This window comes from Staurois parvus, unplaced genomic scaffold (genome assembly GCF_062004578.1).
Source record: "Staurois parvus isolate SC_StPar_1 unplaced genomic scaffold, SC_StPar_1.0 ptg000530l, whole genome shotgun sequence".
Classification (NCBI taxonomy): domain Eukaryota; kingdom Metazoa; phylum Chordata; class Amphibia; order Anura; family Ranidae; genus Staurois; species Staurois parvus.
This window is the reverse complement of record NW_028318326.1, coordinates 10,592,397-10,612,082: the sequence shown is the minus strand read 5'-3', so window position 1 is coordinate 10,612,082 and position 19,686 is coordinate 10,592,397. Positions and strand designations below refer to the sequence as shown.

Here is a 19,686-nt window from a genome sequence, read left to right as displayed (position 1 = left end):
TATAGAAAATTTATAGAGGGAGCTGAAACTTTGAGTTGGCAAGCGTCAGCCAAGAAACCTTAAGGATTTAGAGAAGATCTTTACGGAAGAGTGGACCAAAATCCCTCCTGAGATGTGTGCAAACCTGGTAACCAACTAGAAGACAAGAAACATCTTACCTCTGTGTTTGCCAACAAAGGTTTCTCTACCAAGTACTAAGTCATGTTTTACTTGGGATTCAAATACTTATTTTACTCACTGAACTGCAACTCAATTTATAACATTTGTATTGTGTTTTTTTTCTGGATATTTGGTTGATGTTCTGTCTCCATGATTTAAACTACAACTATGATAAAAATGATACACCCTTCATTTCTTTGTAAGTGGGAAAACGTACAAAATCTGCAGGGGATCAAAGAATTTTCCCCACTGTGTGTACTGTATGTGTATGTGTATGTGTGTATATATATATATATATATATATATATATATATATATATATACATATCTCTACAGCTACTGTATTATTTCAGAAAAAATTACATGGAGCGACAAAAAAAACATGCCACGTAAGCACACTGGTGATTTGACTCTACTGTTCTTTGATAAAAGTTTAATTCCATTTCTTTCTGCAGTAAGTTAGAAAATGTAAAAAAAAAATACAATATGATAATTGGTAGGGGCAACATTTCTACTTTATTATATATATAATGTTAGACAGTAAACTACTGTGCTTTTTGAAACACCTGCAGCTACATCAACAAGCAAAATATTTATTTATCTGATTTATATGTAATGTTGGCATACTAAACATTCATATAAGCCACCTCCTCAAGTCAGATGTCACTGATGAACATACATACTATAAAAAAAAATCAGTGAAATGGCAGATAGTTATATTTTTGGACTGTTGGGAGAAACTGGAGCAGTCAAAGTAAACTCACACAAACACAGTGACAACATAAAAAGTCTATACAGCTAGTGTCTCTGGTGTGATACAAACCCCAAGATCCAAAGCTGCAAGGAAGTTTTTGCTATTCACATGCTGCCCTAAGTTGAGTGAGATCATATATTAGGTCTAAGGAAGGACCGTGTTGGAGGAAAAAGGGACAGAGGGATTTAGTTCCAGAGGAATTGAAGCAGGAAGCTGCGCTGTCTGTCACTCAATTGATAATTATATAGAGGAATAATTAACACTGACAAGAACAATGATATTCATACAGCCATTTAAGCCTTCACACACAATTGAAACTCAAAGCCTATATGCTTTCAGGTGTGCTATTTCACTGGTCACTAAATGAATTATAGTACAGTAGGATAGTAGTTCAAAACAGTTATGCATAAACAGCCTTAACATTCAATTTTTTTAATATGGACATAGGAAAAGTGTAGTGTTTAGCAGTTATAGTGATCAGTAAGCCTGAATACATCCTTTGCAAGTTGAATAGATTATTATTATAGTTTTTCTATTTAGAGTACTTTCATGAGTGGCACTGTACAAAGTGCTATTGCTTATATAGCAAGGAAAATAATACAAAACTAATGTTTCAAAGAGAGGTACACACAGTTGTAGCAATAACAAGAAACAATAGGAAAGTGGGATTCATCCCTGTGAGTCTACAATCTAGAGGATGTGTGCTATCTTATATTCCCAACAAGTGACTAGCTCACAATACAAATACTACCAATGAAGCCAAAATGGTCTTAATCAATCTAGACTCTAGAAAAAAGAATACTTTGAAAAAAAAAGGGAGAACTCTTACCCATCTTTCAAAAAATTGACATGTACACTTCTACTACATGGCATAATTGGCTTAAATTAAAATTATGTGTGTAAACGGTCCTTTAAACTCAATTGGACAGAGATGGCCTTAACATATCTGGGTACTTATATTCCAGCGAGCATATCCCTTACCTTTGAACTTAATTTTACTCTGCTTCTCAATACGGTTCATACACTATTGGAAAAATGGCAGCATAGTCTCCACTCCTGGTTTGGGAGATGTAATATAGATAAGATGTCCACTTTGCCAAAATTTTTATATTTGTTTCAAGCACTTCTTTTCAGCTACATTAAAAGGGATCACTCTTCTTACCAAATTTATCTGGGCTGGAAGGAGGCTCTGCCTCCGTTGCAACCTCCTGACTTTTCATAAACAAGTCGGCGTCTTGGCTTTCCTTGACCTTCAGAACTATTACCAGGCAGCACACCTCTGCCGCCTCATAGATTGGTGTTGACATATAGAGATTGCACTTTGACCACGGCTAGAACAAGCCCATAGCTGACCGATGCTCTGTTGCTTGCCGTGGTGCTATAGGGAGCTTCCACCCTCTCTGAGTACATCCATTAGTGGGCACCACTGCCCACCAATGTTTTCAGCTGTTCTCTACTACTGACCTGCCTTCTGTGAACTCCCAGTTGTTCCTAGTCCTGGGTAACCCCGGCTTTGTACCCAGCCCAAAGGGATGGTACTTTCTGTTTGTTGTCATGTATGCTTTTCTGATAACACCCTCAGTGGATTACTGCCCACCCTTTCCGGACAAATGGAAAGTAGACTTTGGTCAGACCTTCAGTGACTCTCAGAGGACAAACGTAATTCATTTTGCCCTCAAATCTTCAGTCTGTACAAAATTTCAGGAAACTAACTTTAAGATTATCACTAGATGGTATCATACCCCTGCCTTCTTACATAAACTTTTCCCAACTACTACTGATAAATGTTGGCGCAGCCAAAGGTAGTGAGGAACATTATTACATATTTTCTGGTACTGCCCCCACACTGACTGGTTTCTGGAAAGAGGTCCGTAGGTTGACCCAACAATTTAGTGATTATGTGGTTCTATATGATCCGGCCTTTTTCCTCCTACATGCTTCCAGCATACCCGCCAAAGTATACAAAGAGTCAATTTGCCACCTTCTTAATGCTGCTAAATCTTGCAATTCTTTTACATGGAAAAGTACACAACGTCCGTTCATTTGACTATGGCTCATGAAAGTAGAGGATTTGAACCAGATGGAGGACTTTGTCATGACTTCACAACACAAATGAGAGGTATATTCCAAAACATGGGGTTTTTGGAATATGTTTGTTTATTCTGAGAAGGGTAAAGCCCTCTTTGATCTGGGCCCTGCTGAGTGGAAAAACATTATTTATCCCCCCTCAGACTGAACCTTTTCTTTTTTTTTTTTACATTTTATTCCATCCCCTATTCTTCCTCTCTTCTGCTTTTTCCCTCTGTTCCTTTTCTAGCTCTCTGCATTCCTTGCCACTTGATGGGGAGAGTACCCTCTCTTCCCATCAGGGAGTTACAGTTAAATGTGTCTTGAATACAGTGCTACGTTATTCGGTGATGTTATTGTTCATTGCACTTTGTTCATTTCCTTTTCCATTATTTGGACTCTGGACTTGCATATTAGATCCGATTGTTATTCATAGATGTATCTTTGCCTTTGTATCTGGAAATGTATTTGTTGTCTGCCATGGAGACTGCCTTATGTTAAGAAACCTAAATTTAAAACTAGAAAAGCTACAATTTCTGGCCTCCACCAGTAGTCTACAACTCACACTCTAGCTGTTGTCACTCTGCTGCCTGCTCACACACCTGGGTTCCTATGGCAACTCACTCTACAGTAAGGGCAGAGAAGAGTGGTTAAAAACAAACTGTTCCAACTTGCTCACTTCACTGGCGGTTGCCATCTTCAAACGGTTGTAGTTTAAAAATGATAAATCTTACACCAAAGAGCTTTATATTTAGAGAATCACAAGACCCAGACCTACGTTTTGATGCATAGTATGTCTCTGAAATATTACAATTGAAGGCACAGTTGCAGTTTAGACTGTTGCCCTTAAATTGGAGGTGGCTAGAGTGGAGTTTCAATGAATGTCAATGGGCGGCGTGAGTTGCAAACAAATGGTCATATTGTGAAAACTATCAGGACTATGGCTTAGCCGTGGACATTTTTAGTGGCAGCAGGGATAGCTGAACGTTTTGATATAAGATTTGTGTAGGTGGGCTTGAAAATGAGGGAGTGATGTCAGTTTAGAAATCATGTCCTGATTTTTCAGCTCACACTCTAGCTTTTGTCAGCTCCCACTTTAGTTTTGAACATTCCGTCATTTATTCCTATGGGACCAATTTCACCACAAAAACGCCGATATTTCGTGAACCATTCGGCGAAACATTCCACAAAGTAATAGCACACCAATCGGGAACAATCCGCACGTTTCGGTATAGTACTGTCTATGTAGTGTAAAAACTGTGGGAGGAGTTAGGGTGGAAAATTTGCCTATAATAATAAGAATATATATGTGAGATAACAGTAAGTGGTCTTGCCATGCAAGAACACTTAAAAACAAATTCTATCTATCTAGTATATAGAGTGTGCGTATGTATAATTAAGTGTTTTTGCATGGCAAGACCACTTACTGTTAATATTTCAGAGACATACTATGCATCAAAATGTAGGTCTGGGTCTTGTGATTCTCACAATATAAAGCTCTTCGGTGTAGGATTTATAATTTTTAAACTACAACTGTTTGAAATGGCAACTGTCAGTGAAGTGAGCAAGTTGGAGCAGTTTGTTTTTAACCGCTCTTCTCTGCCCTTGATGTAGAGTGAGTTGTCATAGGAACCCAGGTGTGTGAGCAGGCAGCAGAGTGACAAAAGCTAGAGTGTGAGCTGAAAAATCAGGACATGATTTCTAAACTGCCATCACTCCCTCATTTGCAAGCCCACCTACACAAATCTTATATCAAAATGTTCAGCTATCCCTGCTGCCACTAAAAATGTCCACGGCTAAGCCATAGTCCTGATAGTTTTCACAATATGACCATTTGTTTGCAACTCACGCCACCCAGTGACCTTTTCACAGTTACTCCAGGCACTCCAACCACACAACAGTTACTCAAGCCACTCCACCCAGTTACTCCGCCCACTCCAGTTGTAAACTACTGGTGGAGGCAAGAACACTTCACACAATTTCCCCAGAAATTGTAGCTTTTCTAGTTGTATACAGTTGTGTTCAAAATAATAGCAGTCAGACATCATTAACCTGATCAATCACTGTTTTTGGTAGAAATGATATTTCTACATGGCAAATAATTTACTAGCAGGTGTAGTAGAGTAATAGAAATCCAACAGACCCAACAGTCATGACATGCATGCTGCTGATTCTGTGTAATTGAATCACTAATTGAAAGGGGCATGTTCAAAATAATAGCAGTGTGGAGTTCTATTAGTGAGGTCATTCATTCTTTGAAAAACAGGTGGCAATTATTGCCCTTATTTAAGGAAGGAAGGCAGCAAATGTTGTACATGCTGGTTACAGTGCATTTCTCTCTGAAATTCTGAGGAAAATGGGTCTTTCCAGACATTGTTCAGAAGAACAGCGTACCTTGATTAAAAAGTTTATTGGAGAGGGGAAAACATATAAAGAAGTGCAGAAAATGATAGACTGCTCAGCTAAAATGATCGCAAATGCTTTAAAATGGCAACCAAAACCTGAAAGACGTGGAAGAAAGCTAAAAACTACCATTCGAATGGATAGAAGAATAGCCAAAATGGCAAGGACTCAGCCAACAATCAGCTCCAGGAAGATCAAAGAAGGTCTAAAGTTACCTGTGAGTACTGTTACAATTAGAAGACGCCTATGTGAAGCCAAGCTATCTGCAAGAAGCCCCCGCAAAGTCCCACTGTTGAAAAAAAGACATGTGCTGAAGAGGTTACAATTGACTGGCCTAAAGAGAAATGGCGCAACATTTTGTGGACTGATGAAAGTAAGATTGCTCTTTTTGGGTCTAGTGGCCGGAGACAGTTTGTCAGACGACCCCCAAACACTGAATTCAAGCCACAGTACACTGTGAAGACAGTGAAGCATGGTTGCACAAGCATCATGATATGGGGATGTTTCTCATACTACGGTGTTGGGCCTATTTATCGCATACCAGGGATCACGGATCAGTTTGAATACATCAGAATACTTGAAGAGGTCATGCTGCCTAATGCTGAAGAGGAAATGCCCTTGAAATGGGTGTTCCAACAAGACGACCCCAAACACACCAGTAAACGTGCAACATCTTGGTTCCAGACCAACAAGATTGACGTTATGGAGTGGCCAGCCCAATCCCCGGATCTTAATCCAATAGAAAACTTGTGGGGTGACATCAAAAATGCAGTTTCTGAGGCAAAACCAAGAAATAGAGAAGAACTGTGGAATGTAGTCCAATCATCCTGGGCTGGAATACCTGTTCACAGGTGCCAGAAGTTGGTTGACTCCATGCAACACAGATGTCCAGCAGTTCTCAGAAACAGTGCTTATACAACTAAATATTCATTAAGTGATTCAAAGGAAAGCAAAATCTTCAAACATTTTTCAGTTTATATAGTGAATGTTTGAGTTTGTAAAGAAGAATACAAACACTGCTATTTTTTTTAACAGTCTAATATTCATATTCTTCAATTTTTTTAGAGGAACAACACAAATTTGATATATTTTTCTTCATGTTTTGATTTGGAATAGAATGTGTAGTGTTCCCAATGCATTTGTGTGTATGGAAATAAAAGCTATTAGAAGGATTTTGAGCTTTATTCACCTTTTTCAACACACTGCTATTATTTTGAACACAACTGTATATGTATTTATACATCTTATACTATAAATTTACCTATTGATCCTATCATTACAAAAGCAGATGCTATGCATTCTAATATGACTTTTGTGCAACTTAATTATAATGTTTACATTAGTAAGCTAGCCTCTTTGTACACCTCTTTCTTTCATAATCTTCATTAACGTACTCACTGTTATGTTATTGTGTATGTTTAATGTTTTAGTTTTTTTTTTATAAATAAAGTTGAGATACACATGTTTATTAACCATTTGCCACCCGCCCTATGGCCGAATGGCGGCCGGCAAATGTCATCAGTGTTCCGGGCGTCCTCCCGCACATGCGCAGATTGCGCTCCTGCAGAGCCGCGCAGCTTCCCCAAAGTAGTACAATGTTACTATGGTAACATTGTATTACTTTGGTCATAGTGAAATATGAAAAAAAATCTTAAAAAAAATGTAATAAAAAATAAAAAAATATATATTTTTTTTTTTCATACTGTCACCAGTCAGTGTCCCTGATCACTGCCATGCCAGTTATATGATGACGCTGTACTGCACTGGTGACAATATGTAAAAAAAAATATAGTGAAACTAATTTTTTTAATTTTCCGAAATATTATGACAAAAAAAATACAACTTCAAAAAACTCGCCATGCCTCCTATGAAGTACGTTGGACTGTCTACTCTGCAAAAAGGGGTCATTTGGGGATATCTGTACTGTTCTGACATTCTTGGACCTCAAGAAATTAGATTGGCTGTCAGTACTTCAGGATTAATTAATATTCAGATCTATACCATAGTTTGTGAACTCTATAACTTTCCTACAAACTAAAAAATACATCCTAATATGGGGTATTTTCACCAAAGACATGTAGCAGAATGCATCTCAGCCTAAATTTATGAAGAACAATTATTTATTTGCAAACTTTTATAACAGAAACAAAGAAAAACGTGTTTTTTTTCAAACCTTTTGGTCTTTTTTTGTTAATTTAGCAAAAAATAAAAATCCCAGCAGTGATTAAATACCACCATAAGAAAGCTCTAGTTGTGTGAAGAAAATGATAAAATTTTAGTTTGGGTATAATGTTGTATGACCGCGCAATTGTCATTCAAAATGTGAGAGCGCTGAAACCTGAAAACTGGCCTGGTGTAAAAGTAAAAACTGGAAGGTGTAAAAGTGCCCGGTATTGAATTGGTTAACATATATGCTGTTGCCTCTATTTTTAGTAACATAATGAATCTGTTACATACCCTGGATATATTTTCTTAAGTGATTCAATGTATTTGTTCTTTCTTTCCTATTATAAAACTTTAATAAAGACTGACGGTATAAAAAGCTACAAATTATATGAATTTGCAAAGAAGGGGTAGAATATACTAATGACAAATTATATTAAACATAACAAATCTGTAATAACCTTTTTTTACCTACAGCAAGTTTGGCAGCCAGTCATGGAAACTGCTCCTTTCAAGCGAGATTGGTGCTGATGGAACTTGGTTGTAGTGGTTGTACACCCCCAAGACCTGCCAAAACTTCCATGATTTTAGTTTTTGTGTCTGTTGTGCAAGCTGTGATTGGATTTTCTCTATAGGATAAATGGGAATGATTGGTTTGGCTTCCATTTTAATTTAGTTACTTCCTGCTGCAATGTGGCGATACCTTGAGTCTTATGCAGTGATCTTAATGTGAACAAATTTCCTGAATGTTCAATACTCTAGATAAATTTATGTATTTCAATGACCTGGTCAATTTCCCCTTAATGTCTTAATCCCAAATGTACAGAAAATGTTCAGTTAGTGTCTAACTTGGCCATTATTAATTTAGATGTTCTTCCCTATGATCTGTCCAGTTCTAGAACATCGATTTTTGTAAACTGGATGATGTGGTCATATCTATGCTTTGCATTGGGGTTAGTGATTAATATCTCTCTCCTTTCTTCTCTTTCTTTACCTCTCTCTCTCCTTCTCTCCCTCTCACACTTACTCCATGCCTTTGTCCTTCTTTCTCTATCTTTATATTTCTCTCTCCCTTCCTATCCCTTGTTCAATAACCCGAATCCCTGAAACCCAGTATGCCCAATTACCGCTAGGTGTCTGTTTTAAACAACTAGTAGCAGTTTACTATATTTTTCTGGGCACAGGTTTACTTCAAAACTATGATCTACCAGCATATCAAGCTAGTTAATGCAACATTATTTATCAGATTTTCCCCCACACCCAGATTGCACTCTCATAGTTTGCCTGTTATTGTGGCATTCCTATCAGATTTGCCTGTGGATACATAGGCAGCTCCTCCAAACATCATTGCAAATGCTGTCTACAGTAAATCTGCCACAGTGTAATCTCTTTACGGTTGTCACATGTTAAGCAGGAACAGCTTAAATATATACAATACAAGGCTATAGTGAAGGAATAACTGACTTTTCCTTCAAAATACCCTTAGACCTAAATAATAAAAAATCCAAGTCAGTATGACTATAATTATAAAGAAAAAGGCAATGCCTATCTACCCCAAATTCCAATTTGGCATCCTATGATTTATTCAGAATGTACATTTAACTCAGATACTGCCAGATTACCCCAACCAATACTTTATTTGGCTGCATCATTTGAAAATGTTACATTGTCCATATGTTGGATCATTAAGAAAGTGTATGACTTGCTTTTAGGGCTTTGGTACAGATTTAAATATTCAAGGTACATTATAAAAATATCCCTTATTGTATTTAAGTGAACAAATACATGTTTCAATGTGATTGTGATAACTGCCCAGCTTATCATAGGCTTAAAATAGAAGTGTATGCTATTGGTGGCTTAAATAAATTTTCTTTTCTTTTTAAAGCCGACCTCTTGCGGATGGAGACATTATCAACATAGACGTCACTGTGAGTCACTTATTAAACACCTTTAATTGGCTTTACAATTTAACAAAACCACCTGTTCCCCTTTTTGTGTTAAAAATAACTTGCTTGATGACTGTGTCCTTAATGAATTGCACTCTGAATCCTTTCTATATCATTGCTCCGTCATTGGCTCTTCAGTAGCCTTAAAACTCAAGAACTCAGAGCAGCCACCAGGAAACTAAGTAGTAACTTTTCGTGTTGCCATTTCATGCTTCTCACAGAAGTCAAAGACTGTTCAGCATATACAGGGGTTGGAAACATATAGAAGTTAAAGAATAAAATTGTTATCTAATATGGTGTTGGACCGCCTTTAGCATCCAAGACGGTCTGAATTCTCCTGGGAATTGACAAATATACTGTAAGTCTTGGATGGTGGATAATGAAATATGATGCCACTCTTCATGCAAAAATCATTCCAGTTTTCGTAGAGATGCCAGAGGAGGCAAATGAGCCTGAACCTTGTTCTCCAAAATTGACCATGATGGCTATATGATATTGAGGTCTGGCGACTGAGGCGCCCAGGAAAGGTTTGGGACTTCGTCTGCATGCTCGTCAAACCACAATTTGACAACACCAGCTGTGTGAATCTGAGCATTATTGCCTTGGTAAATGGCGCTGTCTTCAGGAAACAATGGGGTGCACAAGATCTGCCAATATTTGTACATAGTCGCTGGTAGTGACTCTGCCTTTCAAGGTGATGATGGGACCTGCAGAATATCAAGATATGACTGCCCAAACCATGATTGCAATGCCACCATGCTTTATCGTTGGCATAAGACAGTCCTAGTCATAAGTATGGGATGCTGTTTGCCACACGTAAACATGTCCAGTAGTTGGGAACAGTGTGAAGCTCAATTCATCAACTATATTACAGTATTCCATTGATTGATAGTCCACGATTTATGAGTGTTGCACCTCTCTCCTTTTCTGAGCATTAATATCAGTCTGTAAGGGACCACCAGGCGGTACCACTAGCACTCCACTGGCCAGGGGCTCCCGCAGGGAAGAGCCTGATGTGAGGAGGTCGGGTGATCCCGTCGGGATGGATGGATGGATGGATGGCTGAGCAAGTGCGGGGTCAAACGGGCCGGGTCGGTAACAGTGGGGACGGAGCAGTACAAGGCAGCGGGCAGAGAGTAGTCGGGTCACACGCCAGGTCAGCAATGGAAGGTCAGATCCAAACGGGGGCATTCAGGAGAGAGGTCAGGCAAAGCAAGGGTCTGGGCAGGAGAAGGCAACAAGGTCAGGTACAATCTGGGTCAATAACTTACTTAGAACAGGTTCGCAGATACAGGATACAAGGAAAGACCAGAAGGCACTGAATGACAGCTCAGGGCCGTTTAAATATCCCGCCCTGCGCTGCCATTGGTGCCACGTGCGCGCCCGCGGTCCCTACTGCGCATGCGCGAACTTCCTCGCCGCGGACGGCCAGGTCTCAGTGCCCGCATTCTGACACGGGGTGGTGCACTGCGCCTGCGCCGAGCCCGTCGCAGCGGGGATTCCTGACACAGTCACTAGTTTTTTGGCAATTACAGCTCACCCCTAAATGCTTTGCTTATCGAGTTCCCTCTGCACAGTTTTTGTGGACACGGGCATTGGAAGACTGAGATTGAGCTCTGCAGTCACTTTTTCAGCAGTTGTTTTCCTATTCTAGGTCACAATCCTGCTCAGTATCCTTTTTTGTCTCTTTCAGTCAGTTGAACATGTCATCCACGCTTATGCTTATCAGACGATGGTTTCCCAGAAACTGTATATGCCATCATAACCTTTAATACTATACCTTGCAACACTGCAAATAAATTTTCAGCTTCAGTTTCAGCTACACCAGCTAAGCGGGCACCAACAATTTACCCTCTTTGAAGCTCAGTAAGCTCTGACATGACTCCGTATTACTATCCGTGCACGCAGTGAATGACAAAAGTGAGTCTTCCCACCAGTTAGCTAGGTGTCTCATCAAACAGCAGAAGCAAACGAATGTTACATCACTTCCGCTAAACATGGCTAAAGAGCTACTTCAGCAAATTGTGCCTAGGACCACAACTGCTGGTATGCTGGGACTTGTACTACCAGGACAGCCGGAGCACCATAGTTAGCGCTGCTATTTTTGAAATTGATAAATATATCTGCACTACTAGGTTCACAGTGGGTTTCTCAGATTCAGTAGGTCAGTGACCAAAGATGCATTTTTAAGCATGTGCCACCAATTATACCAAAATTAAACAGTCCTCCAACATCAACAGTGGGAAGATGTACAGGCCAATAGCTTTTGGTGCCGGCACCCTGGCACTAAGTAATTCCACAACAGATCTGAGACATTTAGTACCCCAAAGTATCCCCAGCAGTGGAGGCAAGTTTACATGCTGTGAATGCCAGTGTATATTCAGATTATTAGACCACTAGGCTTCCTATGCAGTAAGCCTTATGCTACAATGACATTCAATTAAACACATGTAAACTACAAATAACAAACAAGCTCTTGGTAATACATTGGAAAGCATCAAAGGAGAGGTCAAAGGAAAACTTTTTTTGCCGGCAGGTTGCTTTTTTGTATGAATAAAATCTGGCAAAATGTGTTGCATATAAAAGTTATTAGCAGTGTACACTAAAACAATTCTTAAATCATCAATCCTGAGCTAATGATATCCAGCAAACATTACTGCAGTACTAAAATCAGATTATTTACTTTCATCTGTAGGTGGAATCCAGAGAACATCTCACAGGTTCAGTGGGGGTGTACTTGCTGAAGTCTGAGCCATGAAACATTTTCTCCCTTATCCCCCTCTTTGGGGTCGCCCGCCTGGGACTTCTGGCTACTCCCCCCTGCCAAGTACCCCCCATAGCAAGCCACTTGCTAAGGGGGGTACTCGTGTGGACTCGCTCCTGGGCCCTACTGCCTGAATTTTCAGACACAGACAGTAGAGACTTGCCTTGTCCTGCACTCCTCGCCATAGGATTATTGAAAACAACCTGAGCCGATGGATCAATGATATCAATGTCCCCTGTGAGGATGGAGAGGACGGAGAGAGACGCTGCTCTTCTGCACGTCACTGGATCAAATTCAGGCTCACATAAGTGGGGCTGGGGTGATCCTGGACACATTTTATTTATAAACTACAGGTACTTATACAGTGCCAATAACTTAGTTGGCACTTTACACAAGTATTGTACATTCACATTAGTCCCTGCCCTCAAGAAGCTTTCAATCTAAGGTTCCTAACTCACACTCATAAATACACATACTAGGGTCAATTTAAACAAGAGCCAACCTACCAGCATGGCTTTGGAATGTGGGAGGAAACCAGAGTACCCAGAGGAAACCCACGCAGTCACAAGGAGAACATGCAAACTCAAGGCAGGTAGTGCCATGGTTGGAATTCTAGCCAGTGACCCTAGAGAATGCACCAAGGTAAAAAAAAAAACCTTAAAGTAGAACTATAAATTAAACTTTTTTTTTTATTTTGTATAGAGCAAGGGAGGGTTTTAACCCCTATCAGATTTTTGTTTTGCCATCTGTGTCCCATTGCGGAGATTTCCATTCACCTTCTGTCTCATAGCCAAACAGTCCCTGCTAATTAAGGGAGTTCCTTGGGGACTCCCAGGTCACTAGAACTAGTGTCCCCATTGAAAGAATTCCCCATTATTACTTTTCTGGGGACAACCCAAAATTTGGGATTTTCTTTTACTTTCGCTTTCAATGATAATGGTAAACAGCACAAATGGAGAGGGGGAATTTTGGGGCACAGGCAGCAATAAAAAAAACTGACATGCGTTCTAATCCTTCTGCATTTTAGCCAAAAACTAAAAAAAAAGTTTTACCTTTTAGTTATACTTCAAGGCTTTAGAACCACTTTAATTTTGCCTGCAATGTAAATTTAAGGTTCTGCTTATTTTAGTACATTGCACATGTAACACACTTAAAGTGAAAAGTGTACCTCTTGCATGAATTGGGCCTTATGCTGTAGTCATACTGGAGTTATGCACTGCATAGCAACAGTGTTTTCAGATTAATCATAAATCCATGATGTGCTTGTCATATGCAGTAGTCAACAATTGCTGGATCAGCACAATGCTGATGAAGGGGATTTTCTCTGCGTGTTTGCAGAAGATTCTTCTGCAGAGTTTGCATCCATGGATGTAGGGCTTCCTGTAGGCTGCACACTGAATCTCCCAGGAGAGGTGAGTATAGTTAAAAATTAATTATACAAAATAAGTTATCTTTTAAAGTAAAACTAAAGGCAAAACTTTTTTTTTTTAAGTTTTGGATAGTGGAGAGGGATTTAAACACCTGTCCAGTTTTTATTGCTGCCTATGCCCCTTTTAGGGAGATTCACCCTCTCTATTTGTCCTGTTTACCATTATCAAAAGTGAAAGTAAAAGAAAATCCAAAATTTTGGGTGGTCACCAGAACAGGAATAGAGGGGAAATTTTCCAATGGGGATTTCCTCGCTTTGGAGGAATATCCTCTCTTTGGCAGGAAAATGGAAACTCTCCGCAACGGGTCACAGCATTCATTCATTTTATAACATCAGCACTGTAAAGCAATGCAGACCATAGTTATTTTTTGACAATCCAGTATAAACTTACTTGAAAAATCTCCTTTCATGCTGTGAGTTCCACTTGTCTGCTGGCCATCCTTTTCCTCTGCTGTGTACATTTAATTACCAAGGACTACATATCCCATGGTACCTTGCTGCCTGCAAGCAGTGATTCCTGTACTGACTCCACCTCCTGAAACTCCTCCTCTCAAGTACCTCTTTAGTTCAGATTCAGAATACATCATAATTAAGTGTTCTTGCATGGCAAGACCACTTACTGTTATCTCACATATATATTCTTTTTATTATAGCCAAATTTATCACCCTAACTCCTCCCACAGTTTTTATACTACATAGACTGTAATATACTGAACCGTGCGGATTGTTCCCGATTGGTGTGCTATTACTTTGTGGAACATTTCGCCGAATGGTTCACAAAATATCGGCGTTTTTGTGGTGAAATTGGTCCCATAGGAATGAATGGCGGAATGTTCAAAACTAGAGTGGGAGCTGACAAAAGCTAGAGTGTGAGCTGAAAAACCCAGGACATGATTTCTAAACTGCCATCACTCCCTCATTTTCAAGCCCACCGACACAAATCTTATATCAAAACGTTCAGCTATCCCTGCTGCCACTAAAAATGTCCACGGCTAAGCCATAGTCCTGATAGTTTTCACAATATGACCATTTGTTTGCAACTCACACCGCCCATTGACATTCATTGAAACTCCACTCTAGCCACCTCAAATTTGAAGGGCAATATCTAAACTGTGACTGTGCCTTCATTTGTAATATTTCAGAGACATACTATGCATCAAAATGTAGGTCTGGGTCTTGTGATTCTCACAATATAAAGCTCTTCGGTGTAGGATTTATAATTTTTAAACTACAATCGTTTGAAGATGGCAACTTCCAGTGAAGTGAGCAAGTTGGAGCAGTTTGTTTTTAACCTCTCTTCTCTGCCCTTGCTGTAGAGTGAGTTGCCATAGGAACCCAGGTGTGTGAGCAGGCAGCAGAGTGACAAAAGCTAGAGTGTGAGTTGGAGGCAAGAACACTTCACACAATTTCCCCAGAAATTGTAGCTTTTCTAGTATAACATACCTTCCTATCTATTTAGTAATGTTAGCAACCTAAGGATTAAAAATAGTCATTGTTGATTTAGAGAGTGGAGTTCTGCTTTAAAGTGTAACTAAAGGCAAGACTTTTTTTCATTTTGGACAGTAGATTTCTGCTGTATTAGTGTTTTGATGTGAAAATTTGGGATTTTAATTTACCTTCGCTTTTGATGATGGTGGTTATTAGGACATATAGAGAGGGTGAATCTCCCTAATGGGGGCACAGACTGCAATTCTAATCCCTCTCCATTACCCAAAACTAAAAAAGAAAAAAATTGCCTTTGGTTACACTTTAGGTTTTCAGCTTATTATAGATGTGTCAATATACAAAATCTTTGAAAGGTGCAGTACTGTCAAACTTGAAAATTATGTTTACAAATTTTGTTTGGTGATTGTAGCCATCTAAGTGCAACAACATAGTCAAGTATTCTTGGTTATACTTTTTAATGTGCAGTAACAGTTCATTTTTCAGGCCTTTTCAATCCAAGTGCCTGCATCCTCCTGTTTTTAGCCTTGATGATGGGGAAGTGCTGAGCCACCGAAACACATTGGCTGTTACAAAATAACAATCTTTAACAATAACAATCTTTAAAAAAAAATTCTGTACAAGCTGGTGTGGTGCTGTGGAAGGAATAGTGCCCTATTGTTTGTATCATTGGAAGAAATATTGCCCCAACATTGGTGTCATTGGGGGGAACAGTGCCCCATTGTTGGTGTGAGTGGAAGCAGTATTACCCCATTGTTGGTGTCATTGGAAGGAATAGCACCCCATCATTGGTGTCAGTGGGAGAAATATTGCCCCATTGGTATTATTTTAAAGAATATTGCCCCATCAATCGCCAGCTCCTGCGTCCCCGCCGAATCCGCCGCCGTCCGGGGGGTAGCAGACTCCGGAGCATCCCCAGGAGGTCCTCCCAACACCCAGAAGGGGTGCTGGGTGCTCTGTCCCTCCAGCGGAGCCCCGGCGACTCGCAGCCTACCACGGCCCCTGAACCCGCGGCCTTTCCTGCCGGCCGCAGCGAACCGCGGAGGACCACGGCAACCCCCGCTCCAGAGGGGACGCCACCCCGCCCCCATCGGTACCCTCCCCAACCGCTCCGGAGGTCCTGCCATCGCCCAGGAGGAGTACTGGGCGCCCTGTCCCCTGCGGCCTACCGCTGCCTCCAAAGCCACGCTACTGCCCGACGCCTGAACCAGGACGCCGCTGTCCATGCCAGAGAGAGGGGAGCTACCACCACCCCCACCGGCACTGAGAGGGTAAGCTGCCACTCGGCAGCTGACCGTCTGTATGACAGTATCCTTCCCCTGTCATGCCCTGACCTGGCCACTACTGCGTACAACGACTCACTGTCGGCTGCCCTAGACTCCCTGGCACCCCTAACCACATGTAACATCAGACCCCGACGGCTTCAACCCATGCAGAATGACCATACAAAATGTCTCAAACGACACAGTCACGCACTGGATCGATTATGGCGCAAAACCAGATCCCCTCGAGTGTTCTCCCTCTACAAATCCGCCTTCCTCACCTACACCTCCTCCCTCCACGCCACCAAGCAAGCCTACTTCGTAACCCTCATTAACACCCTCTCCACCTGTCCTCAATGGCTCTTCTCCACTTTCAACTCCCTGCTCTCTCCCCCCCACCTCCACTCAGTAACTCACTCACCGCCCACAAGATTGCCAATCATTTCCAAAACAAGATTGACGCAATCCGTAAGGACATTGTCAATTGACAGTCTACCTCTCCACCTAGCCTCCCTCCATCACCCCCTCAACTCTCCCCTCCTCTGACCTCGCAACCGCACTGCCCCTCACCACACCTAACGTCCCGCACACTATAACCTCCCCAACACTCCGCTCCTTCAGCCCTGCTACCACTGAGGAGGTCACTAAGGTCTTCACTGAAGCCCGCCTCACCTTTTGCCCCCTGGATCCTATCCCCTTACAACTTCTCCAGTCACCCCCCTCCTCCATTATTCACTCCCTCACCCACATCTTCAATCTCTCCCTCTCTACTGGCGCATTCCCCTCCCCCCTAAAGCACACGCACATCACCCCCATACTCAAAAAACCCTCCCTGGACCCCACTGACCTGAACAACCTTAGACCCATCTCCCTGCTGCCACTCACTTCCACGCTCCTTGAGCGCTTAGTCTACAATCGCCTAAGTGCCCACCTCACTGACAACAACCTCCTTGATCCACTACAGTCTGGCTTCCGTCCCCTAAACTCCACCGAAACCACCCTGCTGAAAATCACTAATGACCTGCTAACCACCAAAGCTAATGGCCACTACTCAGTCCTCCTACTCCTCGACCTCTCCGCGGCCTTAGACACAGTCGACCACCCCCTCCTCCTTACTAAACTACACTCCCTTGGCATCAGGGACTCTGCTCTCTCCTGGTTCTCCTCTTACCTATCCCAACGCTCCTTCAGCGTTACCTATAATGCTGCCACCTCCCCCTCTCTGTTGGGGTCCCCCAAGGCTCTGTCCTCGGACGCCTTCTCTTCTCCATCTACAACTCCTCCCTTGGCAAAACTGACTCCCACGGCTTCAACTATCACCTCTATGCCGATGACACACAAATTTACCTCTCCACCCCTCACCTCACCCCCTCACTCTCCGCCTGCATCACCCAACTCCTAAACGACATATCAGACTGGATGTCGCTCCATTTCCTCAAGTTAAACCTTTCCAAAACCGAGCTCCTAGTTTTCCCCCCAGCCCGCGCCCCCCCCCATCCTCTCCATCACGACTAACAACGCCACCATCAAGCCAACCCCACACGCCAAAGTCCTAGGTGTCACCCTGGACTTAAACCTTTCCTTCAAACCTCATGTCCAATCACTATCAAATTCATGCAGGCTCCACCTCCGCAACATCTCCAAGATACGTATGTTCCTCATGTCAGACACCACTAAACAACTCGTACACTCCCTTATTATCTCACACCTAGACTACTGCAACTCCCTTCTCACTGGCCTACCCCAACACACGCTATCCCCGCTCCAGTCTACCCTGAACTCAGCGACTAGACTCATCCACCTCACCAATCGCTCCACTTCTGCCACCCCCCTCTGCCAATCCCTTCACTGGCTCCCGATTGCCCAACGCATTAAATTCAAATTACTAACTCTGACATACAAAGCCTTTCATAACACTGCCCCAAACTACCTCACTGACCTGATACCCAAATACCACCCTACCCGTGCCCTTCGCTCCTCACAAGAACTCCTACTCTCTAGCTCCCTGGTCTCCTCCCACGCCCAACTGCAGGACTTCTCCAGGACTTCCCCCATCCTCTGGAACTCCCTACCCAAATCCATCAGACTGTCACCTACCCTCCTCACCTTCAGGCGCACCCTGAAAACCCATCTCTTCAGGCAAGCCTACCCCACCCTCACCTAACAGCCATTCTCCTCCACTCCTCCCACCACTCCATCCCCCACAGCCACTTCCTCCTGTACCTCTACCCCTCCCTCCTAGATTGTAAGCTCCAAAGAGCAGGGCCCTCGAACCCCTCGTGTATTGTATTGTTACTGTATTGTCTCATGTACTGTCCCCCCACTTTAATGTACAGCGCTGAGCAAACCTTTTGTCGCTATATAAACACTGTATAATAATAATAATCAATGGTGTCAGTTGGAAGAATAGTGCCTCTTCATTAGGGAGGAACACTGCCCCATTGTTGGTGTGAGTGGGAGCAATAATGCCCCATCACTGGGTGTCAGTGGAAGCAATGGTGCCTCATAGGTGTACGTGGGAGGAATGGTGTCCTAAGGGATGGATAAATTAAAGCAAAGAGCTGCATATGTCCCGCAGGCTGCAGTTTGGAGACCTTATTCAGCTATATTGCTACTACTGTATATTTTGGTAGGAGATACAATCTACCTGCTAAATAGTTTTCAGTGCTCCTTGAGTTCCTGTTATTTATTTATTATTACAGGTACTTACTGTATATAGCACCATCAATTTACGCAGCACTATTACATATATATGGTACATTCACATCAGTCTCTAACCCTCAAAGGGCGTACAATCTAAGGTTATGTACTTAGCTGCCCTACTACCTAAATTCCTTTTATAACTACATGTAGTTTTATTTTCTGAATGGCCCTAAAGTAAAACTTGCGAAAATGGAAGTCGGATATTCACAGTTTCTTTCTCTCTGAGGTCACTGCAGCTCAACCCAAAGACACTGGAGCATGAGATGGAGGTTGCACAGTACAGCATATTGTTAAATGAGACTACGGTCCCTCTCAACAGCACTGTGAAAAGACTGCTCAATTCAATAAAATCCATATTTAAGCTATAGAAGATTTTCACATCTGGCATCGTTGTGTTTCCTGTATTTCATTCATTGACTGACTTTCTGTTTTAAGGCTCATCTCTAGTGAATTCCAAATGTGTAAAATTTGAAAGATGTTTACCAATATTTCCATTTTAGGCAGCATAAAATTTTTCAGCTTCTTTTATTTATTTATTTTTAACAATACAAATCTTTCAGCAGATGTTTCCCGTTATAGAAGTCCCCAGACAG

General features: G+C 41.7%; 1 protein-coding gene across 2 annotated transcripts in view; it reads left to right on the top strand.

Moving 5' to 3' along the window:
• METAP1D (methionyl aminopeptidase type 1D, mitochondrial) overlaps window positions 1-19,686 on the top strand; it is a 284,813-nt gene that overhangs the window by 148,550 nt on the left and 116,577 nt on the right. For both annotated transcript variants that reach the window (XM_089690510.1, XM_089690509.1), the window contains one exon: window positions 9,432-9,474. In XM_089690510.1, the coding sequence (XP_089546636.1) occupies window positions 9,432-9,474 (43 nt within the window). The remainder of the gene's footprint in view (window positions 1-9,431; window positions 9,475-19,686) is intronic.